The 27,894-nt window shown below is 45.7% G+C and overlaps 1 protein-coding gene across 2 annotated transcripts in view; it reads right to left on the bottom strand.

Moving 5' to 3' along the window:
- LOC127660474 (3-hydroxy-3-methylglutaryl-CoA lyase, cytoplasmic) overlaps nucleotides 1–27,894 on the bottom strand; it is a 76,555-nt gene that overhangs the window by 35,227 nt on the left and 13,434 nt on the right. For both annotated transcript variants that reach the window (XM_052150735.1, XM_052150736.1), the window contains 6 exons: nucleotides 27,487–27,564; nucleotides 22,228–22,335; nucleotides 12,792–12,887; nucleotides 12,349–12,497; nucleotides 10,236–10,299; nucleotides 23–211 (listed from right to left, as the gene is read on the bottom strand). In XM_052150735.1, the coding sequence (XP_052006695.1) occupies nucleotides 23–211; nucleotides 10,236–10,299; nucleotides 12,349–12,497; nucleotides 12,792–12,887; nucleotides 22,228–22,335; nucleotides 27,487–27,564 (684 nt within the window). The remainder of the gene's footprint in view (nucleotides 1–22; nucleotides 212–10,235; nucleotides 10,300–12,348; nucleotides 12,498–12,791; nucleotides 12,888–22,227; nucleotides 22,336–27,486; nucleotides 27,565–27,894) is intronic.

Here is a 27,894-nt window from a genome sequence, read left to right as displayed (position 1 = left end):
TGCACTACATATCATCCCTTACCTGCAATGCAATAAGAATATTGGGCAGCGCTTGACCGTAGGTGTCGTGGCAGTGCACTGCCAGTGCGCTCACGGGCACCGCTGTCATCACGTCACTCAGCATCTTGGCCATGCAGCCTGCAGTACCCACGCCAATGGTGTCCCCCAGGGACACCTCATAACAGCCCAGCTCAAACAAGTGCTTTGCCACCTGGGCCAGAAGGAAACAGAGGAAATCCATAAACACACTATCCCTCCTGGAAACATAAACAGCACGAAGGCACGCACACAGAGAGCTCATTCTGAGCATTAGGGAGGCACTGCTGTGTTACAGCGTCATGCAGGTTTTTCATAAACATCTTTATAAGGGCCTCATGGGACTACAAAAATTGTTGGAAGAAAAGTTTTTCACAGCGCTCAACACTCTGAGATTTATCACATGTCCATCGAAAAAACAGTTCAACCAAAAGTGAAAAATGCTGTCATTATTTACACACTCTCATGGCGATCCAAAAATATATTAATCTCTTTCTTCGGCTTAATACCACAATATCTTGGCCACTCTATTCCATACCATGAAAGTGAACAGGAACCAGGGGTTTTTAACTTCCAAAATGACCAAAAAGAACCATTAAAAGGAACGTATCCTAAAAGTAGTCAATATGAATGTGCACTATATTCCAAATCTTCTTAAGCCATGTGATTGATTTGTGTGAGAAGCAGACAAAATGTTAATCTGACAAAAGCAGGCCAGCAAAACATTGTAAGGGATATGAAAATGGTGTGTTGATGCAATGTCCCAAGTGTCCTCAAGTCATGTGGAAACATTTGTGTGGAACAGTTGTTATTCAATGAAATCTCACCCTCTACTGTAGCTCTCAAATCAAACATGGCTCATCATGTTACACAACAATGAGAGTTTGTTACTAAACATCTGAGAACCAATGTCACTAACATGCTATTTTTGAAGACCTTACAACTTTTGTAGTGAATTTCAGAGCTTCGATTTTGGTCTGCTTAAATTTAGCTAGAGTAACTCTTTCCGTTAAGGTTTTCCATGGTAAGGGTTTATAAAGGGATTCACTAATGACTAATAAGTTATTTACAAATTATAAATTATTATATCATTATAAATCATAAATATGCAATTATAGCAACATGCATGAAAAGGGTGACATTAATGCAATACCTGTCAACTAGTGAGCCGTTTTACTTCACATGAAATATATGCTTAATAACACTTATTCAACATTAGTAAGTGCACCTTATCGCAAGTCGATGGGTTCCAAAACTTTAAAGCTCCAAAAAAAAAACATATATATATATATATATAATATTCAGAAGACATGGACTACACCACTGGAGTCTTATGGATTATCTTTATGTGCCTATATGATTATCTTTATCTTTTATATATATATTTTTATATATTCATGACAAGTTAAACGAAAGCATCTGTGGCATATTGTGGATTACCGCAATAAATAATTTTTCTTTTCTTATAAAAAAAAAATATATAAATCATGGTTTTTACAGTCATTTTAGGATTTTTGGGTTTACAGTGTTAAATCAGCATGGCAACAAATAAAAAATTGGATATAATAAACACAGAAAAGGGTAATAAGCGATTTTATTAGACTGAAATCATGATGACATGCATATTGTTTACATCTTTTGGCTATACTTTTGAAACAGTGAGTATTTAAATGTTTACAGATTGGCCCCATTCACTTCCTTTGAAAGTGAATTTATTTTATTTTTTTAAAGAAAAGGAGGGACGAGTCAAAATACATTTATGTGGTAATCAACATTCTGCCATAAATGCTGTCGATCGAGCTTAACTTGTATTGAACATGGAAAATTCCTAAAAAGTTCAGTATGTTTTAATGCTTTATTATATGATACATGCTGTGAATGAGCATGAAGACCTGAGAAGTAATTTTGCAAAGGACTTTAGGTAACTAGGATTAGGTAAAACAATTATTTTGACATCAACGTGTCAAGGAAAGTGACAACATAATTAGTCAAGACATTACAGCAATATATAAGAATATGAACATATAGCAGACTGTAGCTAAATAAAATAATTCCTACTTTCAATCTTACTATAAGAGTCTATTTTGCTACAGTGTGATATAAACCATGAATTAGTGCATTTTAATTCATTAAAATGAATTAGTGCAAGTTCTCAAATAAATGGTGCTAATTTGCTTGTGTAATCTATGAAATTGTGTGTGAGTATCATGGGCATTTTGCGGGTGATTAACTAAGTAAACCATGCAAATAACTAAAAAAGTTATTATTGAATTACTGTACAGCTCTCACTAAATACCATCTTATTTTTATTCAGTATGGCATTTAAATGTTTTATTTTATCATAAAATCATCATAAAATCCCTGCTATTGAACAAGTGTGAGTAGTTGATGAGAATGTAAATTACACTCTTCACTTGAAATGTTCATAATTCACAAAGAAAATACAATATTATGAACACGTTAAGCCATTGCACCACTGATGTATACTTAAATTAAATCTGAATTTCAAACCGCTATTATCTTGACCATGGCAAAGTTAGCTGCGCACGAGAGTGACATGGGAAGCTGTACAGAACTTGCGCTCCCTGTTCATTTCACGGAATCAAGACGAAACCTGTTGGGCATACAGGTGCGTATCGACCTGCCAGCTGGAAAGAACTGCCACTTTAAAATTTGCAGTTAAAAATAATGTTTAAAACATTAAATTATGACATAATTTGGGCCTAAATTGCTAGTAGGCTTATGATGTTATCTGTTATGATATCGAATGAAACAGTTTTTTCATGAATATTAATTACATTTCACATGAATGTGTGTGTCACTAAAGTGTGTTCTACGCAGGGCCGTTGCAAGGAATTCTGGGCCCTCTGACTGTATATTGGTCAGGGCCCATTTCCTATAAAAAAATACAGTTCCCCTTCTGTCGCTCTCTCCACGTTGTGTCGGAGAAGCGACACTAGGGGTCTCTCTTGAGCGCCGATATCCACCTCTGATCTATGAAAAAAGGCCAATGAGAGTTGGTAGCCGGTATTTGCATGTCCCGCCCCCGGACATACGGGTATTTAAGCGGCGCAAATACGGGAGTTCATTCAGAAAATTTCTTCAGAGCCGATGGTCTGTCTGCAGTTTGCTGCGAGTTTACACACCACTGTAAACGTTCCTGTTTCCTCTGACGATCTGCATGCTGTTGATCTTGACGGCACACAACAGAGGCTTTCTCCTTCACATTGCACAGCGTGCATTGTTGCCCCTGAGCGCTTTGACAGCGCAGACACACACACACATTGTGTATTTAAAAGAGCAAATTTCTATTAAAAGAGTCATTTCTCTAAAAGAGCAAAACACAGCGGCGTTGAACGTCCTTTTCAGGAGGCGTCTTTTTCAAGATGCCCTTCCGCCCCTGTGTTGTTCCTGGATGCGGTAGAAGCCTCTCCGCTTCAGACGGCCACAGGCGCTGTCTCGTGTGTTTGGGCCGCGATCACACCGAGGCGGCGTTTGTGGATGGTTCATGTTCTCACTGCGAGAACATGACCATGACCACGTTGCGGTCGCGGCTTGCTTTCAACAGAAAGCAAGCCACCCCAGCTGCACCCCGCATTGCTTCTTCTTCCCACGGGATTGAGGACGATGCGGTTGGCGCTGGGGGCGATTTGGGGGTGGCAGCGGGTGCAGTTTCGCCGAGTTGCCCCCCGCGAACCTCCTGTTCCCCGACACGCTCGCTGGTCCCCGTCCATGCTCGCGGCGATAGCGGCTCGCCTCACGGCCTGGCTGTCTATCCTCCCGAGCCCGAAGCAGATGAGCTCGCCGCTGCATCGGAGAGTGTGATGTCTGATGCCGAGGACTCCCCTGGACTGCCGCCTTCGGGCCAGCAGGCCCAGGCTGAGGCCGATGCTCAGATGTCTGACATGCTTCCCAGGCCGCCGTGAGCATGGGGTTGGATTGGAACCCTCCATCCTCCCCACAGCCTTCACGGTTGGATGACTGGTTCCTGGGGAGAGCACGCCGTTCGCGGCCTCGCATAACCCCGGTCCCGTTTTTCCCGGAGGTGCATGACGAGCTGACGTCTACGTGGTGCCACCCGCTCCACTCTCACAACCCTCGACGGCGGAGAGCGCCACGGATACGGGCGATTCCCCAGGTCAATAGGGCAGTTGCGTACCATCTATGCCCCGGTAGCCCTACCTCCTGGCGTGGCCGCCCCGTACTCCCATCCAAGCCCTGTAGGACAACATCCTTGCTCAACGCGAAGGCCTACAGTGCGGCTGGATGCGCTGCCTCTGCCCTGCATGCGATGGCCCTCCTGCAAGTCCACAAGGCCAAAGCACTCAGAAACATGCACGGGGGTGGACCTGATCCTGATGTGCTGCAGGAACTGCGCTCAGCAACCGACCTTGCCCTGAGAGCGACGAAGGCCACAGCGCAGGCACTCGGACAGGCGATGGCCACCCTAGTGGTCCAGGAACGCCATCTCTGGCTCAATCTGGTCGAGATGCGTGAGGCCGACAAGAACCGCTTCCTGGACGCACCTGTCTCTCAGATTGGCCTTTTCGGCGACACCGTCGAGGACTTCGCCCAACAGTTCTCCGTGGTGAAAAAGCAGACGGAGGCCATCTCTCACATCATGCCCCGCCGCACACCTGCCGCTACGGGCCCTGCCCCGTCTGCTCGCCGAGGGCGTCCCCTTGCGGTGAAGAAACCAGCTCCTGCTCCGCCTCAACCCGGGCCCAGCTCTCAGCCCCAGCGTCGAGCACCCCGCAGGCGGCGCGTGCCCCCTGTCTCACGAACCCCCTCTAGGACCCGGAAGGCTCCCAAGCGTTCATGAGACAGCCGACCCAGAGCCGAAGACGTTAGCTCCGGAGGTGGTAAGACCGCTCCGTCCCCCGGTGGAGGGCCGGGAGGAGAATCCTTTGTTTTTTCATTTGCCACACCCTCTGACGGGGGCTGTGGTACCCACATTCTCAATAAAAGAGCTATTTCCTTTGCCTCTGGGTCACCTGGCCCGCAAATGCCGTTCTCAAGGCAATCTGCTTTCAGATTACGACAGTCCCGGTACACCGGATGCGGCGATCCCGCCTTCCACCTGCCCATGACTGTCCCCCAGCCGGCCGGTTCAGATGAGTCCAGAATACGCCAGCATCAGACCTCCTCCTCAGTCACGAACCCGCCCCCTGCCGGGTGCGCGGAGCAAGGTAAGTGCTTTGAGTCTATTCTCAGCACCTCAGCCTCAGGCCGCGACGAAGCCGCCCGATGATGCACTACCTGTTCCGCCCCGCTGCGAGGCCCCGCCAGGTACGTCCAAAATACTCGTCCCTTTGGTGCCCCTAGCGCAGAGCTGGGAAGCGTGGCTTTCGCTTCCCAACGCATCACGCTGGCTGCACCGGACCGTTCGACTCGGTTACGCAATTCAGTTTGCCTGGCTCCCGCCCCCCTTCAGGGGCATCCGCTTTTCCGCAGAACACGGCGAGCATGCCAGTTCCCTGCGCACGGAAATCGCGACCCTCTTAGCCAAGGGCGCGGTGGAGCCCGTCCCTCCAACCGAAATGAGGAAGGGTTTCTACAGCCCTTACTTCATTGTACCCAAGAAAGGCGGCGACTTACGACCAATCCTGGACCTGCGAGTTTTCAATCAGGCCTTGTTAAAACTCCCATTCAAAATGCTCACGCAGAGAAATATTCTGGCTGGTGTTCAGCATCTAGATTGGTTCGCAGCGGTAGACCTGAAGGACGCGTACTTCCACGTCTCAATTCTGCCACGACACCGACCCTTCTTACGGTTCGCGTTCGAAGGCCAGGCGTTTCTTTACAAAGTCCTCCACTTCGGCCGGTCTCTGTCCCCTCGCGTCTTCACGAAGGTCGCAGAGGCGGCCCTTGCCCCGCTACGAGTAGCCGGCATCCGCATTCTCAACTACCTCGATGACTGGCTCATCCTAGCACACTCTCGAGAGTTACTATGCACACACAGAGACCAGGTGCTCTGGCACCTCAGCCGCTTGGGGCTTCAGGTCAACTGGGAAAAGAGCAAGCTCACTCCGGTTCAGAGCATCTCTTTTCTTGGGTTGGAGTTGGGCTCAGTCTCAATGACAGCACGTCTCACGAGCGAGCGTGCTCAGTCGGTGCTGGACTGCCTCGCTTCCTTCGAGCCAGGCACAGTGGTCCCTCTAAGACATTTCCAGAGGCTCCTGGGGCATATGGCGTCCTCCGCGGCAGTCGCGCCGCTGGGGTTGATGCATATGAGACCACTCCAGCACTGCCTCCAGACTCGAGTCCCGAGACAAGCATGGCACCACGGCACGCATCGGGTAAGGATCATCCCCGCCTGCCTCAAAACACTCCGACCCTGAACAGACCTCTGCTTTTTACGGGCAGGAGTGCCCCTGCAGCAGGTGTCCCGACACATTCTGGTCACAACCGACGCCTCCTGGTCCGGGTGGGGTGCCGTGTGCAGCGGGCACGCAGCAGCGGGCCGTTGGAAAAGGGCCCCCTTTGCGTTGGCACTTCAATTGCCTGGATTTGCTGACCGTCCTTCTTGCTCTCAGGAAGTTCCTCCCGTTAGTTCGGGACAAACATGTCCTCGTGAGATCGGACAGCACCACGGTGGTGGCGTACATAAATCGCCAAGGCGGCGTACGCTCCCGCCACATGTCACAACTCGCCCGCCGTCTCCTCCTATGGAGCGGCTCAAGTCGCTGCGTGCCACTCACATCTTCGGTAAGCTCAACGTCATAGCGGATGCGCTATCACGACAACGCCTGCCCGGCGGGGAGTGGAGGCTTCACCCCCAGTCGGTCCAGCTGATTTGGGAACGGTTTGGCAAGGCCCAAGTAGACCTGTTTGCCTCCCAGGAAACCTCCCACTGCCCGCTCTGGTACGCCCTAACAGAGGCTCCCCTCGGGACAGACGCGCTGGCACACAGCTGGCCCTCGGGGCTGCGCAAGTACGCATTTCCCCCAGTGAGCCTTCTTACACCGGTGCTGTGCAAGGTCAGGGAGGACGAGGAGCATGTCACGTTAGTGGCCCCCTACTGGCCCACTCGGACTTGGTTCTCGGAACTCAGACTTCTCACGACAGCTCCTCCCTGGCGAATTCCCCTGAGAAAGGACCTCCTCTCTCAGGGACGGGGCACGCTCTGGCACCCGCACCCAGACCTCTGGAACCTCCACGTCCTGTCCCTGGACGGGATGCGGAAGAGCTAGCCGGCTTACCGGCGACTGTTGTGAATACAATCAACCAAGCCAGAGCCCCCTCTACCAGGCACCTTTATGCCCTAAAGTGGCGCTTGTTCGCAGATTGGTGTTCTTCCCGAACTGAAGACCCGCAGAGATGCGCGATCAAGTCAGTGCTCCTGTTCCTACAGGAGAGGCTGGACAGGAGGCTGTCCCCGTCCACCCTCAAGGTGTATGTTGCCGCCATTGCTGCGATCCTGTAGACGGCAAGTCTTTGGGTAAGCACGACCTGATCCTCAGGTTCCTGAGAGGCGCCTGAGGTTCCTGAGGTTGAATCCCTCCCGGCCAGGCCTAGTTCCCTCCTGGGATCTCTCGGTAGTCTTGGCAGGACTCCAGAGACCTCCCTTCGAGCCGCTTGAATCAATTGGACTCAGGGCCCTCTCTCTTAAGACGGCCCTGCTGATCGCGCTCGCCTCTATCAAGAGGGTCGGGGACCTGCAAGCGTTCTCTGTCAGCGACACTTGCCTGGAGTTCGGTCCGGTGGATACGTCTGTGATCCTAAGACTGTGACCGGGCTATGTGCCCAAGGTTCCTACCACACCCTTCCGAGATCAGGTAGTGAACCTGCAAGCGCTGCCCGGGAGGAGGCAGACCCAGCCCTTTCGTTGCTATGTCCAGTGCGCGCCCTGCGCATTTACCTGGACCGCACACAGAGCACCAGACGCTCTGAGCAGCTCTTTGTCTGCTTTGGGGGATGGCAGAAAGGGAATGCCGTCTCCAAACAGAGGCTCGCCCACTGGGTTGTCGACGCCATCACACTGGCTTATCACACCCAGGCTGTGCCCTACCCTTGCGGGTCCGAGCTCACTCAACAAGGGGTGTTGCGTCCTCGTGGGCACTGGCCAAGGGCACCTCCCTAGCAGACATCTGTAGAGCCGCGGGTTGGGCAACACCCAACACCTTCGCAAGGTTTTACAACCTCCGCGTTGAGTCGGTTGCATCTCGTGTTTTGTCAGGTCCGAGCCCGTAGAACTCGGTAACACGTAGACCGACCGGCCGGGTGGATCAGCTATGCCCAGCGCCCTTTTCCTGACTTCAAGGTAAAGTAGTGCGCCTTCTTCCCAGGGCGCCCCACTCCAAGTCGGGACCCTGGTTGATTCCTCCCCAGCCCTCCGGGTCCGCGGTTCAGCGGAGGAACTCGCCGACCCAGGCCACTGCGGGTACCCTGATGGCTACCCTGTACTGGTATAGGTGCTCCACAGGTAAGGCCTCCTGCTCGGACTCCCCCTGTGTGTAAATTCCACGGTTCTGTCCCCTTATGAGCGGACCCCCGTGTCTCCCTTAGGCAGTTACAGCTGCCCCGGTCGCCGTGCTGTAGCAACTCCCCCCTTTTGAGGCTGGATCTACCACCGCACCATACTTTCCACAAGAGCCCTAAGACGGCCGTGTGACGTGTCTACCAATTTTCCTCCCCAAGAAAAAGGGCAGATGTGGTCTCCGCAGGGTCTGGGTAAGACCCCCTTCCCTATATGCCTGTAAGGGCTCCGGCCGTGATTGCTCTATGCGAGAAACATAGAGAGAAAAGAGGCCCAGCCAGGCTGCCCCGTTCCCATGTTGGCAAACATCGCCTTGTTCCCCTCCCAGGGTAACTAGAAGGATTCCGATGTTCTTATGGGGCATTGGGGAAGGGTACGTGCAGCCAGGTACAGACGATGCGCGGCACTGGATGAAATCCCTGCCCGCCTCTGTTTCGGCGGTTCACGTACACGGTTCAGCGCATGGCAAGATTGGAATGGGTCCCCTAGTGTCGCTTCTCCGACACAACGTGGAGAGAGCGACAGAAGGGGAACGTTTGGTTACGTATGTAACCTCCGTTCCCCGAGGGAGGGAACGACACGTTGTGTCTTTCCTCCGCCATGTCGCTGAACCGAGCCACTGTTGTGGCCGGACCATTTCCGGCTACTCAGAAAAATCCTGAATGAACTCCCGTATTTGCGTCGCTTAAATACCCATATGTCCGGGGGCGGGACATGCAAGTACCGGCTGCCAACTCTCATTGGCCTTTTTTCATAGATCAGAGGTAGATATCGGCGCTCAAGAGAGACCCCTAGTGTCGCTTCTCCGACACAACGTGTCGTTCCCTCCCTCGGGGAACGGAGGTTACATACGTAACCAAACGTTTACTATGGACCAACATAGAATCGTTACCACCTTTCACCCCACTAGCTACGGCCCTGGTTCTACACATTATCTATTCTCAAAGTCTCCTTTTTGCCACAATGACAGCATGATGCATAGTGCAAATCAGACTAATACCTACATTTCATTTGTATTAATTTGCTCTCGTAGTTTCCGATTCTGAAATGACTTTCAGGCTTGACAAATCATTTGCATCTAGAGCGCGATCTGGAAGACGCAATCTTTAAAAGACTACGTTAGCAGATCAACTCAGACCTTATTTTAATGTGCTATCAAGTTTGCACATGTTTCTATACACAAAACCTTTAGTAAATCTGGGCCTATGTGTATACAAGTGCATTTATAACATATACATTAAAATACTCACTGTTTTGCAAGAACTGGATGAAGTCTATTTATGATGAAGTTCTTTATGATGCATTTGTAAATAACTTGTTAGTCATTAATGAACCCCTTTATGAACCCTTAACAAAGGGAACATAATTGTAAAGGGTTCGCTTTGCTGGTCTGCTTTGGATGGCTTAAATGTTGGTCTGCTCCTCACACAGAGCAATCAAAAGAAGGCTTGAGAAGAATTTGAATTTAGTCTTGTATAAGTCATATACACTACTTTTGTTGTACTTTTATGCAGTGTTTTTGTAATTTTGGAGCTTGAGCACCATTTCCGATTCACATTCATTACACGGCAAAATGCAGGCAGGATATAATAAAAAAAAATGAAATGGCTTTGGAAGAGAGTGAGTGTCAGTAAATTAAGACAGTACATTTTTTTGGGTGAACTCTTCCTTTTATTTTGCATTGGGCTGCTGTTTTATGTTGAACGATTCAATACTATACCTTTGTGACTTGTGATGGTTTTACTTGTCCCTCATATGGGCAGCCAAGAGCACAGGAAACGTACCTGGAAATAAGAGAAAGAAATATCAGAGGAAAAGTTCAGCATATTCTGTAGAATATATAGCCATGAGCTTATCAACAGTCATGCATTATAGGTGAAATAATGCCAAGTCCTGTTTTATTGCAACCACAAGTAGACCAGTCCACAGTGGCCAGAACTGCTCTTACGATGGATTACATCTATCATTGAATAACAAAATGTTCAGCAGCATGCAAAACATATGGTTGTGTCAAACGGTTGTGACAAATAGTACCAATAGCGTCGACAGTGAAATGAGAAATGTTGCTGGAGAGCGATGTAAAAACTATATGTGCTTTCCATATGTGAAGGAAACATGTACCGCTGGACACAGTGAGCAAACAAGTGAAAAGTTGAGAATGTTTCTCTTGGGCTCATGGTAAGTCAGAAGATACTTCTGTTTGCTACCAGAATTTCCATGGAGTCTCTACTTGAGCAGCATGCGTTGAGTCACATTTGCCAGAATAGGTACGTCAGACTGAAGTGTGACAGGTTTTTACTTCAATGAGAAAGGCCAGCCTACAAACTCTGGACACATCTGGACTTGTACTTCTAAGTGATACAAAGCACCACACTGCATACTCATCTGGAAAATGAATGATTTACTCATTAATTCTGGAATAATTTCATGTCGCTCCAATACACCATCCTCAAACCTCAAAGGAGAATAGTCTAAAAGTAAGAACAAAAATAAAAGAAACTATTGACCTTTCGAAGATCAAAGATGGATCTTGGAATTGGTTATATAAGCAGAACTGTTGGCTCCTACAGTACAGTACTACAGACTTAGTAAGTCAAGTAGTCACTTACTGTAGTACAGAGAGTCTTACTCAAGGGTACAATGGCGGCAGCTAATGGGCAGGTCCACATGGATTCTGGGCTTGAAAGCTCTGCAGATTTCTGCAGAATTGGAACACCCGCTATTCCCAAAGTTCTACAGATTGCTCACCCTTACGTCTTCAATTATTACATATATAGCATGGCACCAACAATCATGCCATGGTCAAAATCACGGGGATAAAAATGTTTCCCCATTCTGATTGTTAAAGTACATTAACTGAAGCTTCTGACCCGTATCTGCATGATTGTATGCATTGCACAGCTGCCAGACGATTCGCTGATTAGACAATATCATGAATAAGTAGGTGTACAGGTGTGCCTAATTATGTGGCCAATGAGTGTATTTGTTAAAAGTGTTTCCATCTTAGTTTATCTGCATGTCTTCTTATCCAATAAATAACTTATCAACCTCAAGCAAGCATATACATTTCATAAAAAAAAAAATATATATTTTCTCCCCTTGCACAATTCCCAATGTGCTCTAAATCCTCATGGTGGTGTAGTGACTACATCAATCTGGGTGGCAGAGGATGAATCTCAGCTACGTCCGTGAATCTCAGCTATGTTCAAACTAGTGACTCCATGTGTGGTAGCCAGTGTCTTTACCACTAAGCTACCCATTATTTGATAACCTAAAAGTTGCATAAAACGTGCAGATGGAAAGCCAGCCACAGCTAGATAATTCATTGCCACACCCCTTTGATTGACTATATGCACAAAGATTCTGAAGTCAACAGAAAGCTTAGCAAATTTCCACAGAGGTATAATGCACATCATGCAAAGATCTGTACATCCCTTGCATGTTTGTTCATTAAATATTTTGGCTTGCATTCAGATACCACTAGATACCATTAACTTCAGATTCCATTTCAGCTCTGATGAACACACCATTCCTCAGAATTCTGCAAATTTTCCCCTCAAAATCATTGCAGTGGAAACCAAAAAATTCAGCAGAATCCATCTAGGCAATCTCAAGTGTTGTACTCTAAGGCTTCAACCTACAGCCATCCAGTCACTAGTACTGTATCCACTATATGCCATACCATCCTTTCTTCACTTAACCTGGTTTGATATCTCAGGTTATTGTGAGGTCAGCTTGTTGACCTGATTTTCACCAAAGATTTGTGTTTAAGTCTGAAAGTGCACATGATGAACACTGGCCTAGAGAAATATGTAGGAGAGTTGAAGTCACACCCCCGCACTGGTATCCCCTCCTGTTTGGCTGCAGAGATGACCTGCTCGAACCTCTGCAAACTCTCCTCTATGGAGCAGTTGATGTTTTTCCTGCAGAACATCTCAGAAGCAGAACCAAACACTGCCACTTCAGTCGCTCCTGCTGCAACCTTTAACAGGAAATATTTCATCAGACTTGTGCTTATACATGTTGGCTTGTGAGGGTAACTCGCTTGATTAGCAAGCAAAGCAATTATAAGAGATGGGGCTTCATACAAATGAACACTCCAAATGAAAGATGCAAAGGTTTTGCTCATTTGTAAGATTAAGTAACCCTGGAAGCATAGGTACAGAACATGCATAAATAAAGTGTTTTTTTAAATACAAAAACAACATCATTGACCTGGCATGGAAGGTAAATTGCAATGTCACTTTAAATGTAAATGATGCAAATATTTACTTACAGCTGCCTGGAAGCCCTGAATATTGGGCGTCAGAACAGGGTATCTTACGTCAAGAGACCTTTTAACGCCCTGCAGCACTGCAGTGTGGTCTGCCATCTAAAAAAAAGCACAAGTGTGAACTGAGGCGTTATTATAGTAGACTACGACAAATGTAACTGACTATTTATATGTGTGGACGCTGTCCTTTTCTGCATATAGCGGTTCCGTTTTGTGGTCCGTTCTGCATAACGCGGCGGCTCATTTTAGTTTATCGCGTCACATTATGCACATTTGCGGCCAAACCACCGGCCCGCTCGGTTCTCCCAATGGCCAGTCCACCCCTGATCAGCCCCAAAGTGCATTGGCCCACCGGGAAAATGCCCGGTATGGCAGATTACCAGTCCAGCCCTGATTGCCAACCAACAATATAATAGACACAAGCAGATACAAGTACAGTCAAATTAACTTACCAAATGAACAGAACAGAGGGAATCTTTAGGGTTTTAATCGCTGAAAATGTTCCTCTCTGTGAGAATACATCCAATCATTAGATTGTCGCAATCAATCACATAAAAAAGATTGGTCACGTGACATGCAAGGCCCATTGGCATTTGAGTGATTAGTTGAAAATACGCATCAGAGTGACATTTCAGTAGTGCTGGCATAAAGTCCCCCATGTGACATTCTACCAAAGACTTATTGATTAAAAGACCATATAATTTAAGTGTAGTCATTTCATCATAGTTGTTGCACCTGTTACGATTGTAACAGTGGTTATAGGCAATTTTAACACATAAAAAAATATATTAGCTCACTGTATGTCAGATAGGAATATACATCAAAGTATTAACTTTGTGAGACCCCACGTACACATGCATGGGTGATGTATTTTGGCTTTGTTTCACGCAGCGCATAATTTTAATTCATTTAAACTGACTGATCAAGTTTCAGGAGAATCTGTGCTGTCAGTAAGGGGTTAAACTTTAGATGTATGGAGTCATGTGACAAAACAACATGGCGCTGACCACAGCGGAGTTTGTCGTTGTGAGAAACGCCAACAAAACCACATCAGGTGAGAAACATTGAAACCTGTTTGAGTCTCTAGTATTATCCGATATGCCATTTTTTTTATTTTATTGTTTTATCGTGATACACCATGCTGCTAAACATAACGTGTACTTCAGCAAATTTTTTCCCTTAGAAATCGTATATTTACTATGAATTATCACATTGAGAACCAATGGTTCATCCAAAAGCTGACAAATGTTGCTTTCAGAGTCTTTATATGGAGTTAGGATGAAAATAAGGTGCATTTCAAACTGTTCTGACACCAGTGCAGATAGACAGCACACTGGAGGTTAAGTCATTCACTAAATAGGAAGCAAGGGAGGAAGAGATCATCCTATAGCCCTCTATGCAACAAAGTGTATTCATTTCTAAAATCCACACAAAAGTTCAGTTTCAGGCTGCAGATGATGTTTGGACCACTCAACATGTTTGACAGACATGGGACAATGTTAATCATTACATAGATTCAGAATTGTAGAATGTATACTTTTATTTAACATGGTTGGAAGTGAATAGATAATGCTGGCCATTACTTTGAATCATAATTAATTATGCTAATTTCTGATGTAATGTCTGTAATAGGGATGTGCCCGAAGCCGAATACCCCAAAGGCACGAATAATGACTTCAAAACGAATAAAGGTTTCATCCGAATAATATAAAAAACATATATATTTGACTGATTATCGACATGGAAACCTAAGCCCGCGGACGGGCCCTTAAATGTACAAAATAAAAGTATGCGATAAACAAAACTGCTGTGTGTTACATTGGTACACATGCCACATATCTTTGGAAAGCTACATTTCTTGATTTTCTATTGATATAAACCATTTTAAGATACAATCACAACAGCAGGTACAATCTATATCTTTGTCAGACCACCAACATATAAACAACCAACAACAAAATTTAGGCAACTCACCTACGAAGCTTCATAGTAGTCCACTGAACCATAACTTCCCGACAAAAACGGTGTTGTTTCATTGTCAAATGTCCAAATGATCAAATCAAGTAAAATGTTTAGTCCAAATCACATTATTACATCAATAAATATCCACAGACTCTTGTTGCATCATTTCGAAGCACCTGGCAGCTGTGCCTAATCTTTCACATATAATCGGTACTAACTTCAGTTCAGATGTAAACATTTCCTATATCCGGTATCAAAATGGAAGCACGCACTCTGACCTTTCGATTGACACCTCATTTGACCCAATAGGAGCTTCCATGTCCTGTCCAAAGCCTTCAATACCCAACCACAGTCTGTGTCGAATGTAAGGGCATACCCACTTTCCTTTGTTTACTGATCAAACCAATTACATCGAAGAGTGGAAATGACTGACGCATCGTATAGCCAATGAAATTCTGAAAACAGTGATATGCGGCTTTAGTGGATTAATTACAGCACGATTGGGGTCTCAATCCACAGCCAGACCCGTATCTCCTGCTCCACGAAGAGCACATCACAGGCCGTTGCACATCACCAAATCTTGCACCGCTGGTCGTCTGAAGTGCAGGCAGTGTCATGCAAAGACACCAGTGAAGTACTCTTCCTGTGTTGTGCCTATGTGCTTTGTACACAAATGTGACTGCTACAATGACTGGCATGTTGCTAGAAACATGTAAAATTTTATAATGGTTTGTAAATACTTTGTGTAAAAATTAATGTAAATAGTTTGTTGTGTATTTTTTATATAAACAAATTGTCCACCATAGCACTAGTTTTGACTCTTTTATATGCACAACATTTAGTTTCAAGAAGGGAAAAGGCACTCTAATGTGTTTATGCATCAGTTACTCTGTGTCAGCAAAACTAATAGTGGATCTGGATATGGAATATGATAGCTCTAAGTGTCATCTTTCATTAGAGCCCAAAATTATGACTGTACGTTGAAGCGTTCAAAAGTAGTAGCCTTTTTGTCCTAGGTTACCAAAGGGTCCTTTTGGAGTATCCAAAAGGCACTTTTGTAAAACGCCTGGGTGTACCCTTAGAAAAACATGTGTAAAATATTCATTTTTTATGGTATTGTTATAACATTTGAACTTGGACTAGGTAAGGCTTCATGCTGTGATCCCATTGTGTTCTCAAGCTAATAGCTACAAGTTATAGTCATCTGCAGGCATCTGTATGCAAAAAAAATTTCAGGCGGAAAAAAAAAACTTCTATTTCATTGTGTTCAAACTTCTATTACTCAGAATCAGTAGCACTTACAGTAATTCTGTCTGCTGGGGAAAGAACTTCAGAGTGTCCCCTTTCAAATGTGACCAAAACCATGCATGTACTCCAAACGGTTCAAGAACAGCTTTAAATTTACTTTGGGTATGCCTTGATTAGGCGTTTTAGGCTAATTTTACAGGATTGGGAAGAATTATCCAAAAAGCAATATTTTAAATAAACATATCCAAAATTACAAATAATTTATGAATCTGTGCAGCCAATATTTCTAAAGTCTAAACTGTAAGGATGAAAATGCACACAGTGCGATTTCAGATCAGATGAGTGCAGTCTCCACTCATTTTGCGATCTTTGTAAATTGTGCGTGTCTGAAGCTTGTCAAGTGTGACATTGAGATACGACATCATATACAGTACACTTTCTACTTCTTGAAATGTCTTTGTTAATGTATCACAAGATTCACATGTGATACTCATGTATTCATTTATAGCCTAAACCTGAGCGCTGTTACGAAGGCAGACGAAGGCAGATGAGGGGTGAGGATCTAAATGCGATTTATTGAAAATAATAAGACAAACAAGACCGAAACAAAAAAAAACATCCACGAGGGGAAACAAAAGATATAAACAAGGGAAAACATCCACGACAGGCTCAGGCAGGAACACAGACCAGAGTATACCAGACATTAATATTTACCTTTAAACATTCACATTCACATTTGTACATACAACGACCGACAATGATAGGAGAACCAACAGGGTTTAAATACACAAGGATAATGATGACTAAACGACATGCAGGAGAAGCCGTGGAAGGCTCAGGAGGCGGAGCCGTGGAAGGCAGAACCGTTGAAAGCTTAGGAGGCGGAGCCGAGGGAGGCTCGTGAGGCGGAGCCGTGGAAGACTCGGGAGGCGGAGCCCTGGGTTGCTCGAGAGGCGGAGTCCTGAGAGGCTCGGTAGGCGGAGCCCTGGGAGGCGCTGGCTCTGGGACGGTCGAGGCTACAGGCGCTGGCTCACTGGCCGTGGCAGGCGTGGGCTCTGGCTCGCTGACCGTGGCAGGCGGAGACTGGGGAGCAGAAGCCTTTCCTCTTCTCCTCCTCCGGGCGGACGAAGCTGGCAACGCCGGCTTGTTGGCCATGGCAGGCGTGGGCGTTGGCTCGCTGGCCGTGGCAGGCATGAAGGGACGAGCCATGGAAGGCTGGGGGGTGACCACTGTGGGAGGAGAGGTAAAGCAGCAAACTTGCAGTGTCTCCTCCACGAAGTCGAGGAGCGTCCAGCGGTGAGTCGCCGGTGTGGAAATTTGCCCTGAAGAACACCACCAGGGAGTATTCTGGGAAGCCCGCTACATTCGCCAGCTGATGATGACTAAACAACATGCAGGTGAGAACAATGAAGTGCATAGGCAGTGATGAGGGCAGGGAATTATGGAAAGTGTAGTTTATAACAGGTGACAAGTGAAACACAGGGCAGACAACAGGGGATCGTGACATAACCCCCCCTCTAAGGAGCGAATTCCAGACGCTCCTAAAAAGAAAAAACTCCACACAAACAAAAACAAAATCGTCCAAGGAGTGGGGGGGAGGTAGACCAAAGAGGGCACAAGGGGCAAAAGACAGTCCAAGGGGGGCACAAGGGGCAAAAAGACAGTCCAAGGGGGGCACAAAGGGCGAACAGGCAGTCCAGGGGGGGGGGCACAAAGCACAAACAGGCAATCCACGGAGGGCACAAGGGGCAGACAGGCAGTCCAAGAGGGCCACAAGATGGGGACTGGGTCCGGAGTCCTGGGAGGTGGCCACAGGACAGGGACTAGGTCAGGAGGCCTGTGTGTCGGCCACAGGGCAAGGACAGGTTCAGGAGGCCTGGGAGCCGGCCGCAGGTTAGGGACATGTTCAGGGGGCCTGAGTGTCGGCCACAGGGCAAGGACAGGTTCAGGAGGCCTGGGAGTTCCTGACCTGAAGTGATGATTTCACGTCGGAGCTCATCTAGACGTCTCTTAAAGTTGACCACATTTATATTCACATCAATGATTAAGGTAATTGACTGGTTAAGACATTATTCTGAAAAAAGTCTTCTTGAACTCTGGTAAGGCACTATATAAATGTAACTATTAGTATTATTATTATTTAACTAAATAATGGTGTCCTCTCGTAAAAAATTCCTTATAGACTTACTGTTTTCATCTGTTTGTAGGCTATATTGATTTTATTTTTTACCAACGAGTCTGCCTCCTCCCAGGGCAGCTTGCTTCTCCTCTTCCCTGAAGGGGGTTGTAGGAACCTTGGGCACGTAGCCCGGTTGCGGCCTCAGGATAATGTGAGAATGTGCCGGACCGAACTCCAGGAAGGTGTCGCTGACAGAGAACGCATGCAGATCCCCAACCCTCTTGATGGAGGCTAACGCGATCAGGAGGGCCGTCTTCAGGGATAGGGCCTTGAGCTCAACTGAATCAAGCGGTTCGAAGGGGGGGTCTCTGGAGGCCCGAGTGGACCACAGAGAGATCCCAGAAGGGGAACAGGCTAGGCCGGGGAGGGTTCAGTCTCTGGGGGCCTTTCAGGAACCTGATAATCAAGTTGTGCTTACCTAGGGACTTGCCATCTACTGCGTTGGGGTGGGCTGCGATAGCAGCTACATACACCTTCAAGGTGGAGGGGGACAGCCTCCTCTCCAGCAGGAATTAAAGCACTGACCGATCTGTGCACCTCTGTGGGTCTTCGGCTTGAGAAGAACACAATTCACGAATAAGCACCACTTTAGTGCTTAAAGTTACCTGTAGGGAGCTCTGGCTTGTTTGATCATGTCTACGACTGCAAGTGGGTAGATCCACTAGATATTCTGCATCCCGTCCAGGGGCCAGACGTGGAGTTTCCAGAGGTCTGGGTGCGGGTGCCAGAGGGTGCCCCGTCCCTGAGAAAGAAGGTCCTTCCTCAGGGGAATTTTCCGGGGAGGTGCTGTCACAAGGAGCGTAAGATCAGAGAGCCAGTAAGGGGCCACCAGGATTACTTCTTCCCTCAACCTCCCTGATCTTGCACAGCACCAGTGCAAGAAGACTCACTGGGGGAAATGCGTACTTGCGCAGCCCCCGGGGCCAGCTGTGTGCCAGTGCATCTGTCCCGAAAGGAGCTCCTGTCAGGGAGTACCAGAGCGGGCAGTGGGAGTTGTGTTGGAAGGCAAAGAGATCTATCTGTGCCTTGCCGAATTGGTCCCATATCAGCTGGACCACCTGGGGGTGGAGCCTCCACTTTCCGCTGGGCGAAACCTGCCACGACAGGACGTCCGCCATCGTGTTGCAGTCGCCAGGGATATGAGTGGCGCGCAGAGGCCTGAGTCACGGCTGACTCCAAAGGAGGAGATGGCAGGCGAGTTGTGACATATGACGAGAGCGCAAGCCGCCTTGGCGATTTATGTACGCAACAGTCGCGGTGCTGTCTGAACGGATCAAGACGTATTTGCCCTGGATTAGTGGGAGAAACCTCCATAGGGCAAGAGATACAGCCAACAACTCTAGGCAGTTGATGTGCCAACGCTGCCGGGGTCCTGTCCAGAGGCTAGCTGCAGCATGCCTGTTGCTCTTGGTGCCCCAACCCTGTCAAGAGGTGTCTGTGGTCACCATGACACGTCTGGAAACCTGCTGCAAGGGGATTCCGGTCCGCGGATAGAAGAGGTCTGTCCAAGGGTTGAAAGTCTGATGGCAAGAAAGGGTGATTGTCACACGGTATGTGCCGTGGCACCATGCCCATCTCGGGACTAGAGTCTGTAGCCAGTGCTGAAAACATATGCATCAACCCGAGCGGCTCGGCCGTGGCTGAGGATACCATATGCCCCAGGAGCCTCTGGAATTGTTTTAGAGGAACCGCTGTGCCGGGCTCGAAGAGAGCGAAGCACCTGAGCACTGACTGAGTGCGCTCGTTGGTGAGACGCGCTGTCATTGAGACTGAGTCTAACTCCATGCCGAGAAAAGAGATGCTCTGAACCTGGACGAGCATGCTCTTTTCCCAGTTGACCTGAAGCCCTAGACGGCTGGGGTGCCTGAGCACCTGGTCCCTGTAAGCACACAGTAATGAAGTAGTTGAGTATGCAGATGCCAACTTCCCTTAGTGGGGCAAGAGCTGCTTCTGCGATCTTCCTGAAGACGCGAGGGGACAGGGACTGGCCGTCGAACATGAACCGTAAGAAGGGTCGGTGTTGAGGCAGAATGGAGACGTGGAAGTACGCATCCTTCAGGTATACCACCACGAACCAATCTAGCTGTCGAACGCAGAATAAGAATATGAATATGTTTAAGTAAGTAAGAATATGTTTCTGTGTCAGCATTTTGAACGGGAGTCTGTGTAAGGCCCGGTTGAGAATTCGCAGGTCCAAGATTGGTTGCAACCCGCCGCTTTTTTGGGTACGATGAAGTAAGGGCAGTAGAAAACCTTCTCCATCTTGGCTGGATGGATGGGCTCTATCGCATCCTTGAGGAGCAGGGTCGTGATCTCTGCTCGTAAGGCGCTGGCTTTCACGCCATGCACGGAAGTGGAGCGAACACCGCTGAAACGAGGCAGGAGCCGGACAAACTGAATAGAGTGGTCCTGGCCAGCCAGCGTGACGGATTGGGAAGTGAAAGCCATGCATCCAACCTCCGCGCGAGGGGCACTAATGGGACGATCACTTTTGACGTTCCGGGCGGAGCTTCGCCGCAGGGGGGAGCAGGTAATAGCGCTAAGGGAGACAGAAGAGCGTCCCGAGGCAGAAGAGCGTGCCAAGGCTTGGGTGCTGAGAAAAGACTCGAAGCACTTTTAGGGCGGGTTGGAGTCTGAGGAAGAGGTCCTAGAGAGGCCATCCAGGGTAGTGAGAGCGGACGAGCGGAGGGGTCGGTTCCGGGCAGTAAAAGGTGCTCTCCACGACCGTGTCAGCTCGTCATGCACTTCTGGGAAGAACACAACCGGGGGGACGTGGCTATGAGCGGCGCCCTGACTCCAGTAACCGATCGAGTAGCCGTGAGGGGGGACGGATGTTTCCAGTCCAGCCTCGTGGTCACGGCGGCCCGGGAAAGCATAGCGGATATCTGCGCGTCAGCCTCAGACTGGGCGAGCAGACCCGAAGGTGGCAGCCCAGACGAGTCATCAGGATCAGACACTCTCTGATGCAGCGGCGATGTCGTCATCCAATTCCGGGGGCTCAAGGGAGAATGCCGGCTGGCCACGAGGCAACCGCAATGTTGCCATGGCTATGTTCTCGCAATGAGAACATGAATCATTAATAAAACGCTGCCTGCTTGTGATCGCAGCCCAGGCACGCGAGGCAGCTTTTATGACTGTCAGAGGTGGAGAGAAATCAACCGCATCCAGGAATTACACAGAGGCGGAAAAACATCTTTAAAAAGACGTGTCAACGACCTGCTGTGTATTGCTCTTTTATGATTGGGAATTCAAACTCTTTGAGGAAATAAACTCTTTTTAGGAGGAAAAACAATCTTTCAGTCAATGAAAGCGCCGTATATCCAACAGCAGTGCTTATCGCCAATAGAGGGGAGTGAAACAGTGGTGAACTCAGCTTGCTGTTGCACAACCATTCGGTTCCGAAGAAAAATTCTGACTGGCACTCGAAAAGTACCATTAAGAGATTAAGGAGCTTGGGGCAAAAATGCCATGAAAGTTACAAACATGCCCCAGATATCTAAAGTTTTTATTTGTAACGTCTGATCAGGTTCATATTGTTCTATTCTAGGCAATACTTTCATATTATCACATAACTATAATATTTTATATTCAGTGCGTACAGTATACATCGTATTATATATATATATCATTTTTTACTTTATATAATTTTAAACTAATTTTAAAATTTTCAATTATGGACTGGCGACCTGTCCAGGGTGTCCCCCGCCTTTCGCCCAATGTTAGCTGGGATAGGCTCCAGCCCCCCGCGACCCTGTACACAGGATAAGCGGTTGACGATGGATGGATGGATGGATAATTTTAAACTTTCATATCTCAAAATCTATTTACTGTTGCAAATTTCTCTCAAAGTAAAATTATCACACTTCTTAGGCAGAGAAATAACCAAACTAAAATATCCTGAATAAGTGACACCAAAGTTTTTTTTATTTATTAAAGAAATTGAGTGTGTTACAATTAAAATCCCCTGTCTCCCCTAATTTATGCCAAAGGCTTTTGGCCACAGAATATCACTCAACACACTATTGAAGCTTTACAATAGCAGCTTATTACCTGTGGAACCCACTTTGAAGACACAAAGCTAGTAGCTTCGATCACAGCCAAGCCGGTCTGAGAGAGCATGTCTATCAGCTGGATTTTGACCTCCGTCTGCACAATTTCCTGCACAAATACAAAGCCACAATGGTCTTGGGTTTCAAGGGATGCTTCCAGGGAGAGTGCACATATGTGAGCCACAGCAACAACCTGCTATTGAGCTGAATAATTCATTTACCAACATAACATAATGAATAGTTTTCACGGGAAAAGGTACAATAGCATAGAACACCATGAGGAAGCAATAAACAATTCAGAGTATTGTGAATATGAAAATACACTGCCTGGCCAAAAACAAAAGTTGCCGTTTGGATTTAAATAAACAGATACTTAAGAGACTATAATTGGATCATTATAGCAGTGATTATGTTTCAGCTTGTAACAATCCTTTTAACCCTAACTGATGCAGTGTGTAGCTTCTCTTTTCTTAAACAACCATGTCGGAAAACGTATCCAGTGTTCGTGGAGAAGATGTTACTGTGTTTCATAAGGGGGAAATGATTGGCCTGCATCACGCAAAGTAAACAACAGGAGATTGTTGAAATCACAGATGAGGTTGGATAAAAATCTTGAATGATCAGAGATATAGAGAGAAATACAATTTTCTGAGTTGGTTACAAGATTGTCGGACTTCGAGAGATGGATCGATTATCTGGAGTCATCGGAGATGGAATTAGCTTCTAATCCACTAGTGACCAAGATAGATTTGGAATGAGTTTTAGAAAAACTGGAGGATTTGGAGATCCGTGGTAGGCAAATTAACGTCCAAACTGTTGGAATTCCTGAGCATGAGGAAGGCAGAGATATGGTTAAGTTCCTAGACGAGCTCTTCCAAAGTCTGCTCGACATAACAGTCTACAATCTGGAAATCGAATGAGCTCACAGAGTCCCGGCTCGCAGATCGGCTGTGGGAGACAGGCCCCGATAAATTCTGGCCAAATTGATCTTGTTTTACACGAGGCGATGAGCAAAGGAAAGCTTTCTTGGAAGAATAGCAACATCTGACTGTTCTCAGATGAATTCGACAAGAGAGAAATGTGATCGATTCAATCACTTTTGCTCTGATGTTCCCGGCCAAGTTGAGAATAAGGATGGCTGCAAAGTATTTACATGCTCACAACAATGAATATCCTTCATAGAGGCAATGGGGTGAGTAAGGAATTTGATGTTCCTCATGAGGCCCCCGATTGAGCTCGTCTCACCTTACATACACTTGATTGTCCGAGGAAGCGGAGTGCCTTTTTGTTTCTTTTTGTGCTGGTTCTGCCTAGCGGCTGGAGTTTATTTTGTGGAATAACACTCCGTGGGGACAGTTGTGGATGAATCTGCTTGTTCTTTATACTTGTGCCTCCTATTGGCTGGAGTTTGTTTTGTGGAGTATTTATTATAGGACATTGGAAGGATTACATCTTCTGCTGCAATTATGAAACAGCTGGCTCAATGAACATTTAGACTGTCCGAGGAAACTGAACAAATTATTTTTTTATTTTTTTTGTGCTGGTTCCGCTAGAGGCTGGAGCTTCTTTTGTGGAGGAACACATCTTCGAGACAATTCTGTGAATGAATCTACACGTTATTTGTGTTTATTCTGCATATTGGCTGGAATGTGTTTTACAGAGTATTTTCTGTTATGTAATTGCAGGTTAATGTTATTAAAATGAATTGTATTCCAAAGTTCAACTACCTGCAACAATCTCTCCCTGTAGATGTTCCCCTCTCTTTTTTCAAGCAATTTGATAGCATACGAAGTCCTTCATTTGAAACGGTAAATGTCCCATATTACATTTCAACAAGTTACATAGGCTGATTGACAAAGGTGGTCAAGGCCTACCCAAGATTTTGTTTTACTATTATGCATTTGGTCTCAGACATTTTGCTCATTTGTTGTTTCCACCTGAGAGAGCCCCTCCCTGGTTTCGTATTGAATAGGAAGTCCTTGCCCTTCTTTTGCCATTGCAAAGCCTTTCTATCAAACTAACCGGAGAAGTTAAGGCACACCCAGTTATCTCACATTTAGTTTGGACAAAAGTGTCCAGAGTGTTTAATTCAGACATTTATTTAAATGTTGCCTCAAGCATATGGCTGAACCTAAATAATGTATTAATCTGAGGTCAGAGTGGATTGTGAGGGGGGTTACTACACTCGGTGACCTGTTTGAGAGTGGAGTATTTAGATCTTTTGAGAATTTGGTTCATCATTTTGGGATTATCAGATCTCAGTTTTATAGGTATTTACAGCTGTGCCACCTGCTTTGTATTGTTTTTGGGAGTAGCACACACACCCCTAAAGCAGCAGATACTTTGGGAGAGGTGATTACTGCTTTTGAAAAAGGTCATGAGGCGTCAGTGTATTACTCCCTGCTAATTCAGAGTTTGGGGGAAAGAGCTTTATCTTCTATCAAGAGATTACGGAAGAAAGATTTTAACTTGGCATTGGAGATAGGAGTGTGGACTAGGATTCTAAAAAATGTCAAGTCTGCATCTAGAGATGCAAGGGTTCGCCTTATGCAATTTATGATTTTATATAGATTTTATTGGACCCCCTCTAAATTATATAGGCTTGGTCTTAAAGACACACCCACCTGCTGGTGATGCCAATCAGAAGTTGGAGGCACAACCCATGCCTTTTGGTGGTGTGTTAAGATCCAAGAATTTTGGTTGAAAGTTCCAAATTATTTGTGTGATGTTTTGGGCACTCAAATTTGACTTTGCCCAAGACTTTGTATTTTGGGCGATGGGGCATTCATACATTTGGGGGACAAACATATTGGGTTCTGACTGACTGGCAGACAAATTATTTTAAGGGGTTGGAAATTGGGCGGAGCGCCACAATTTCTGGAGTGGTGTGCAGAGATGGGGAGGGTGGCAGCTTTTGAGGAGATGGCAGGTAGAAGGCTGGGGTGTGGGGACTTGTTTTTCAGGAAGTGGTGTAGGTATTTGGTGGGGGAATCTCGTGGAAGGGATGAGGAGAGAGAAGTTTAGTTTAATTATGTATGTTTATTATATATTAAAACGTTTTTTTTTTTTTGTTTGTTTGTTTTTGGTTTGTTTGTTTGTGTGTGCATTATTTTATGTGACCACGGGGGTCTTCGTTGCAGTTAGGGTGAGGTTGTTGTTTGGGGAGGGATATTAGTGAAGGTTAAAAGTTAAATGTTGATTCAGTGTGTATGTGTTGTTTTTTTCTTTGAATCAATAAAATAAAAAAATTAATAAAAAAATCAACAGTTGAACTCACGGCTATGTTTAATAGTGAAAGTAAGAGCATTTTCACATGTACAATGCGACTAGAACTTACAGGACTGAGACTAAACAGCTGTGTGGCCACAAAAAAGCCACTTGCTAGTGAAGCTAATTGGAAAAAAATGACTTCAATTTGCTAGGGAGAATAAAGATTGGATTGTGGAGCAATGGAAAAAGGTCATGTGGTCTGAAGAGTCCAGATTTACTCTATTCCAAAGCGATGGGTGCGTCAGGGTAAGAAGGGAAGCGCATGAAGCGATGCACCCGTCATGCATAGTGCCCGCTGTACAAGCCTCTGGAGGCAGTGTTATGATCTGGGGTTGCTTCAGTTGGTCAGGTGTAGACTCAGCAACATTATGCGGCAATAAAACGAAGTCAGCTGACTTGAATGACCAGGTTATCCCATCAATGGAGTTTTTCTTTCCTGACGGCACATGCATATTCCAGGACGCCAATGCAAAGATTCATCAGGCTCAAATTGTGATGTGGAGTGGATCAGGGAGCAAGAGGAATCGTTTTCACACATTAATTGGCCACCACAGAGTCCTGACCTGAACCCCATTGAAAGTCTGGGATGTGCTGGAGAAGACTTTACGGAGTGGTTCAACTCTCCTATCGTCAATACAAAAAAATGCAACTCTGGATGGGAATAAATGTTGTGCGGTTGCATAAAGTTGTCGAAACAATGCGCCGTAATAAAAGCAAAAGGTGGGCCAGCAAAATATTAGAGAATGCAACTTTTTGTTTTTGGCCAGGCAGTGCATGTGTCATAAATATCTGTCATATTTATACGTGTAATTGTTTAGCCATCTGGTAGAGTTTTATATATATTTTATATGTTTGTGTTCGCCATTGCCGTTATTGAAAAATGTGAAACAGATTTTAAAGAAAACTGACAAAAATTATTTTTTTTAAAAACCGCAATTTTTTTTTTCCTACTAATAATGTCCAACAGGGCATGCACATGCATTACATTTACATTTATTCATATGGCAGACGCTTTTATCCAAAGCGACTTACAAAAGAGGAAAACATAAGTGAATCATCTTAAGGAGACAGTGGTTAGAAAAGTGCCATACTACAAAGATTCACTAGCATCAGAATAGTATTCAAAACAGATTAAAGTGCAACAATTTTATTTTATTATTTGTGACTGTTTAATTCTCAATGAAAATTAGCGTTTTAAGTCGTCTTTTGAAGACAGAGAGTGAGCTTCACGGATGGAGTTGGGAAGGTCATTTCACCAACGTTTTATGATGAAACTGAAAGTCCGGGAAAGTGTTTTGGTGCCTCTTTGTGTTGGTACAACAAGGTGACCTTCCTTGGCCAACCGCAGGCTTCTGGTGGGCATTATATCACATCACAGTAGATTTTTTTATTTATTTTTTTAGTTACAAAAAAAACATGAAAATTCCCACAACAATGTAATTTACATCACATCTCAAATTCTGTATTGGGTTTATTCAGATTATGTTGTTGAAATGAAGCTAATAGTTAACCTCTGCTCACAAGCGATATACACCTTGATGTTTCTTTGTTTCCCTCAAACATCACTTATGATTGCAAACCATATTTAATATTTATATTTAATTCCCTGCATGCTCTTCCCTGACACTTTTGTTGACTAAGTAAACAAGTTTACCTACCTACCACCACCTAATTATTAGGGTTTGGTGTGTTGGAACGATTTGTTAGAAATCATTTTCACACAATATTAATTTAAATGGTTTAAATATTTATTTATTTATTTGTTTAGATCGTATCATATGTCTTAAACTTTGTATTTTTAATAATGGATATTCAAAGTTTAATATTGAAAGACTTGGTTTAAGACAAGTCTAATCTGTACGTAAAGTGCATTTGTTTGTTTAATTAAAAATAATGCTTAAACAAGTCCATGGTGGTTTCCACTGGTCAGGCTTGTGTAGTTAGTGTAGATAAGTGAATGGTTTGGGGTAAGACCTAATAAAATCATTACCTTCTCATTTTGAAGTCCATCTCTTGGCCCGACCTCGACAATTTTGACAAAATGTGGAAACTTGGGCAGTTCATAACACTGTAAATTAAAAAAAAACAATTATGAGAAAGGAAAGACAATAACAATTTCACAGAGCTGTGGGGAAAATCTGACAGGTGGATTAAGACAGATCTGCTGCGCTGTGCTTCCTCTCAAATGATGCGGATGAATTCGTGTTTTGAATCTGAATCTGAGATCATCACAATGTCATTGATGACATAATGTGCACTGGTAACAAGCATTTCCTTACTCTCAATGGTAAAACCAAATTTCGACCTCTGAATTCGGGGAGTAGTGTTACGAGAGGCCAAAAGGCTGCTTATAGAAGATTTGACTGGCTATAAAACTCAGACTCTTGATACTGGAATC

The sequence above is a fragment of the Xyrauchen texanus genome, chromosome 20 (assembly GCF_025860055.1).
Source record: "Xyrauchen texanus isolate HMW12.3.18 chromosome 20, RBS_HiC_50CHRs, whole genome shotgun sequence".
NCBI classification, from domain to species: Eukaryota; Metazoa; Chordata; class Actinopteri; order Cypriniformes; family Catostomidae; genus Xyrauchen; species Xyrauchen texanus.
Note: the sequence above shows the minus strand (reverse complement) of the source record. Positions and strands in the feature narration are given on the sequence as shown.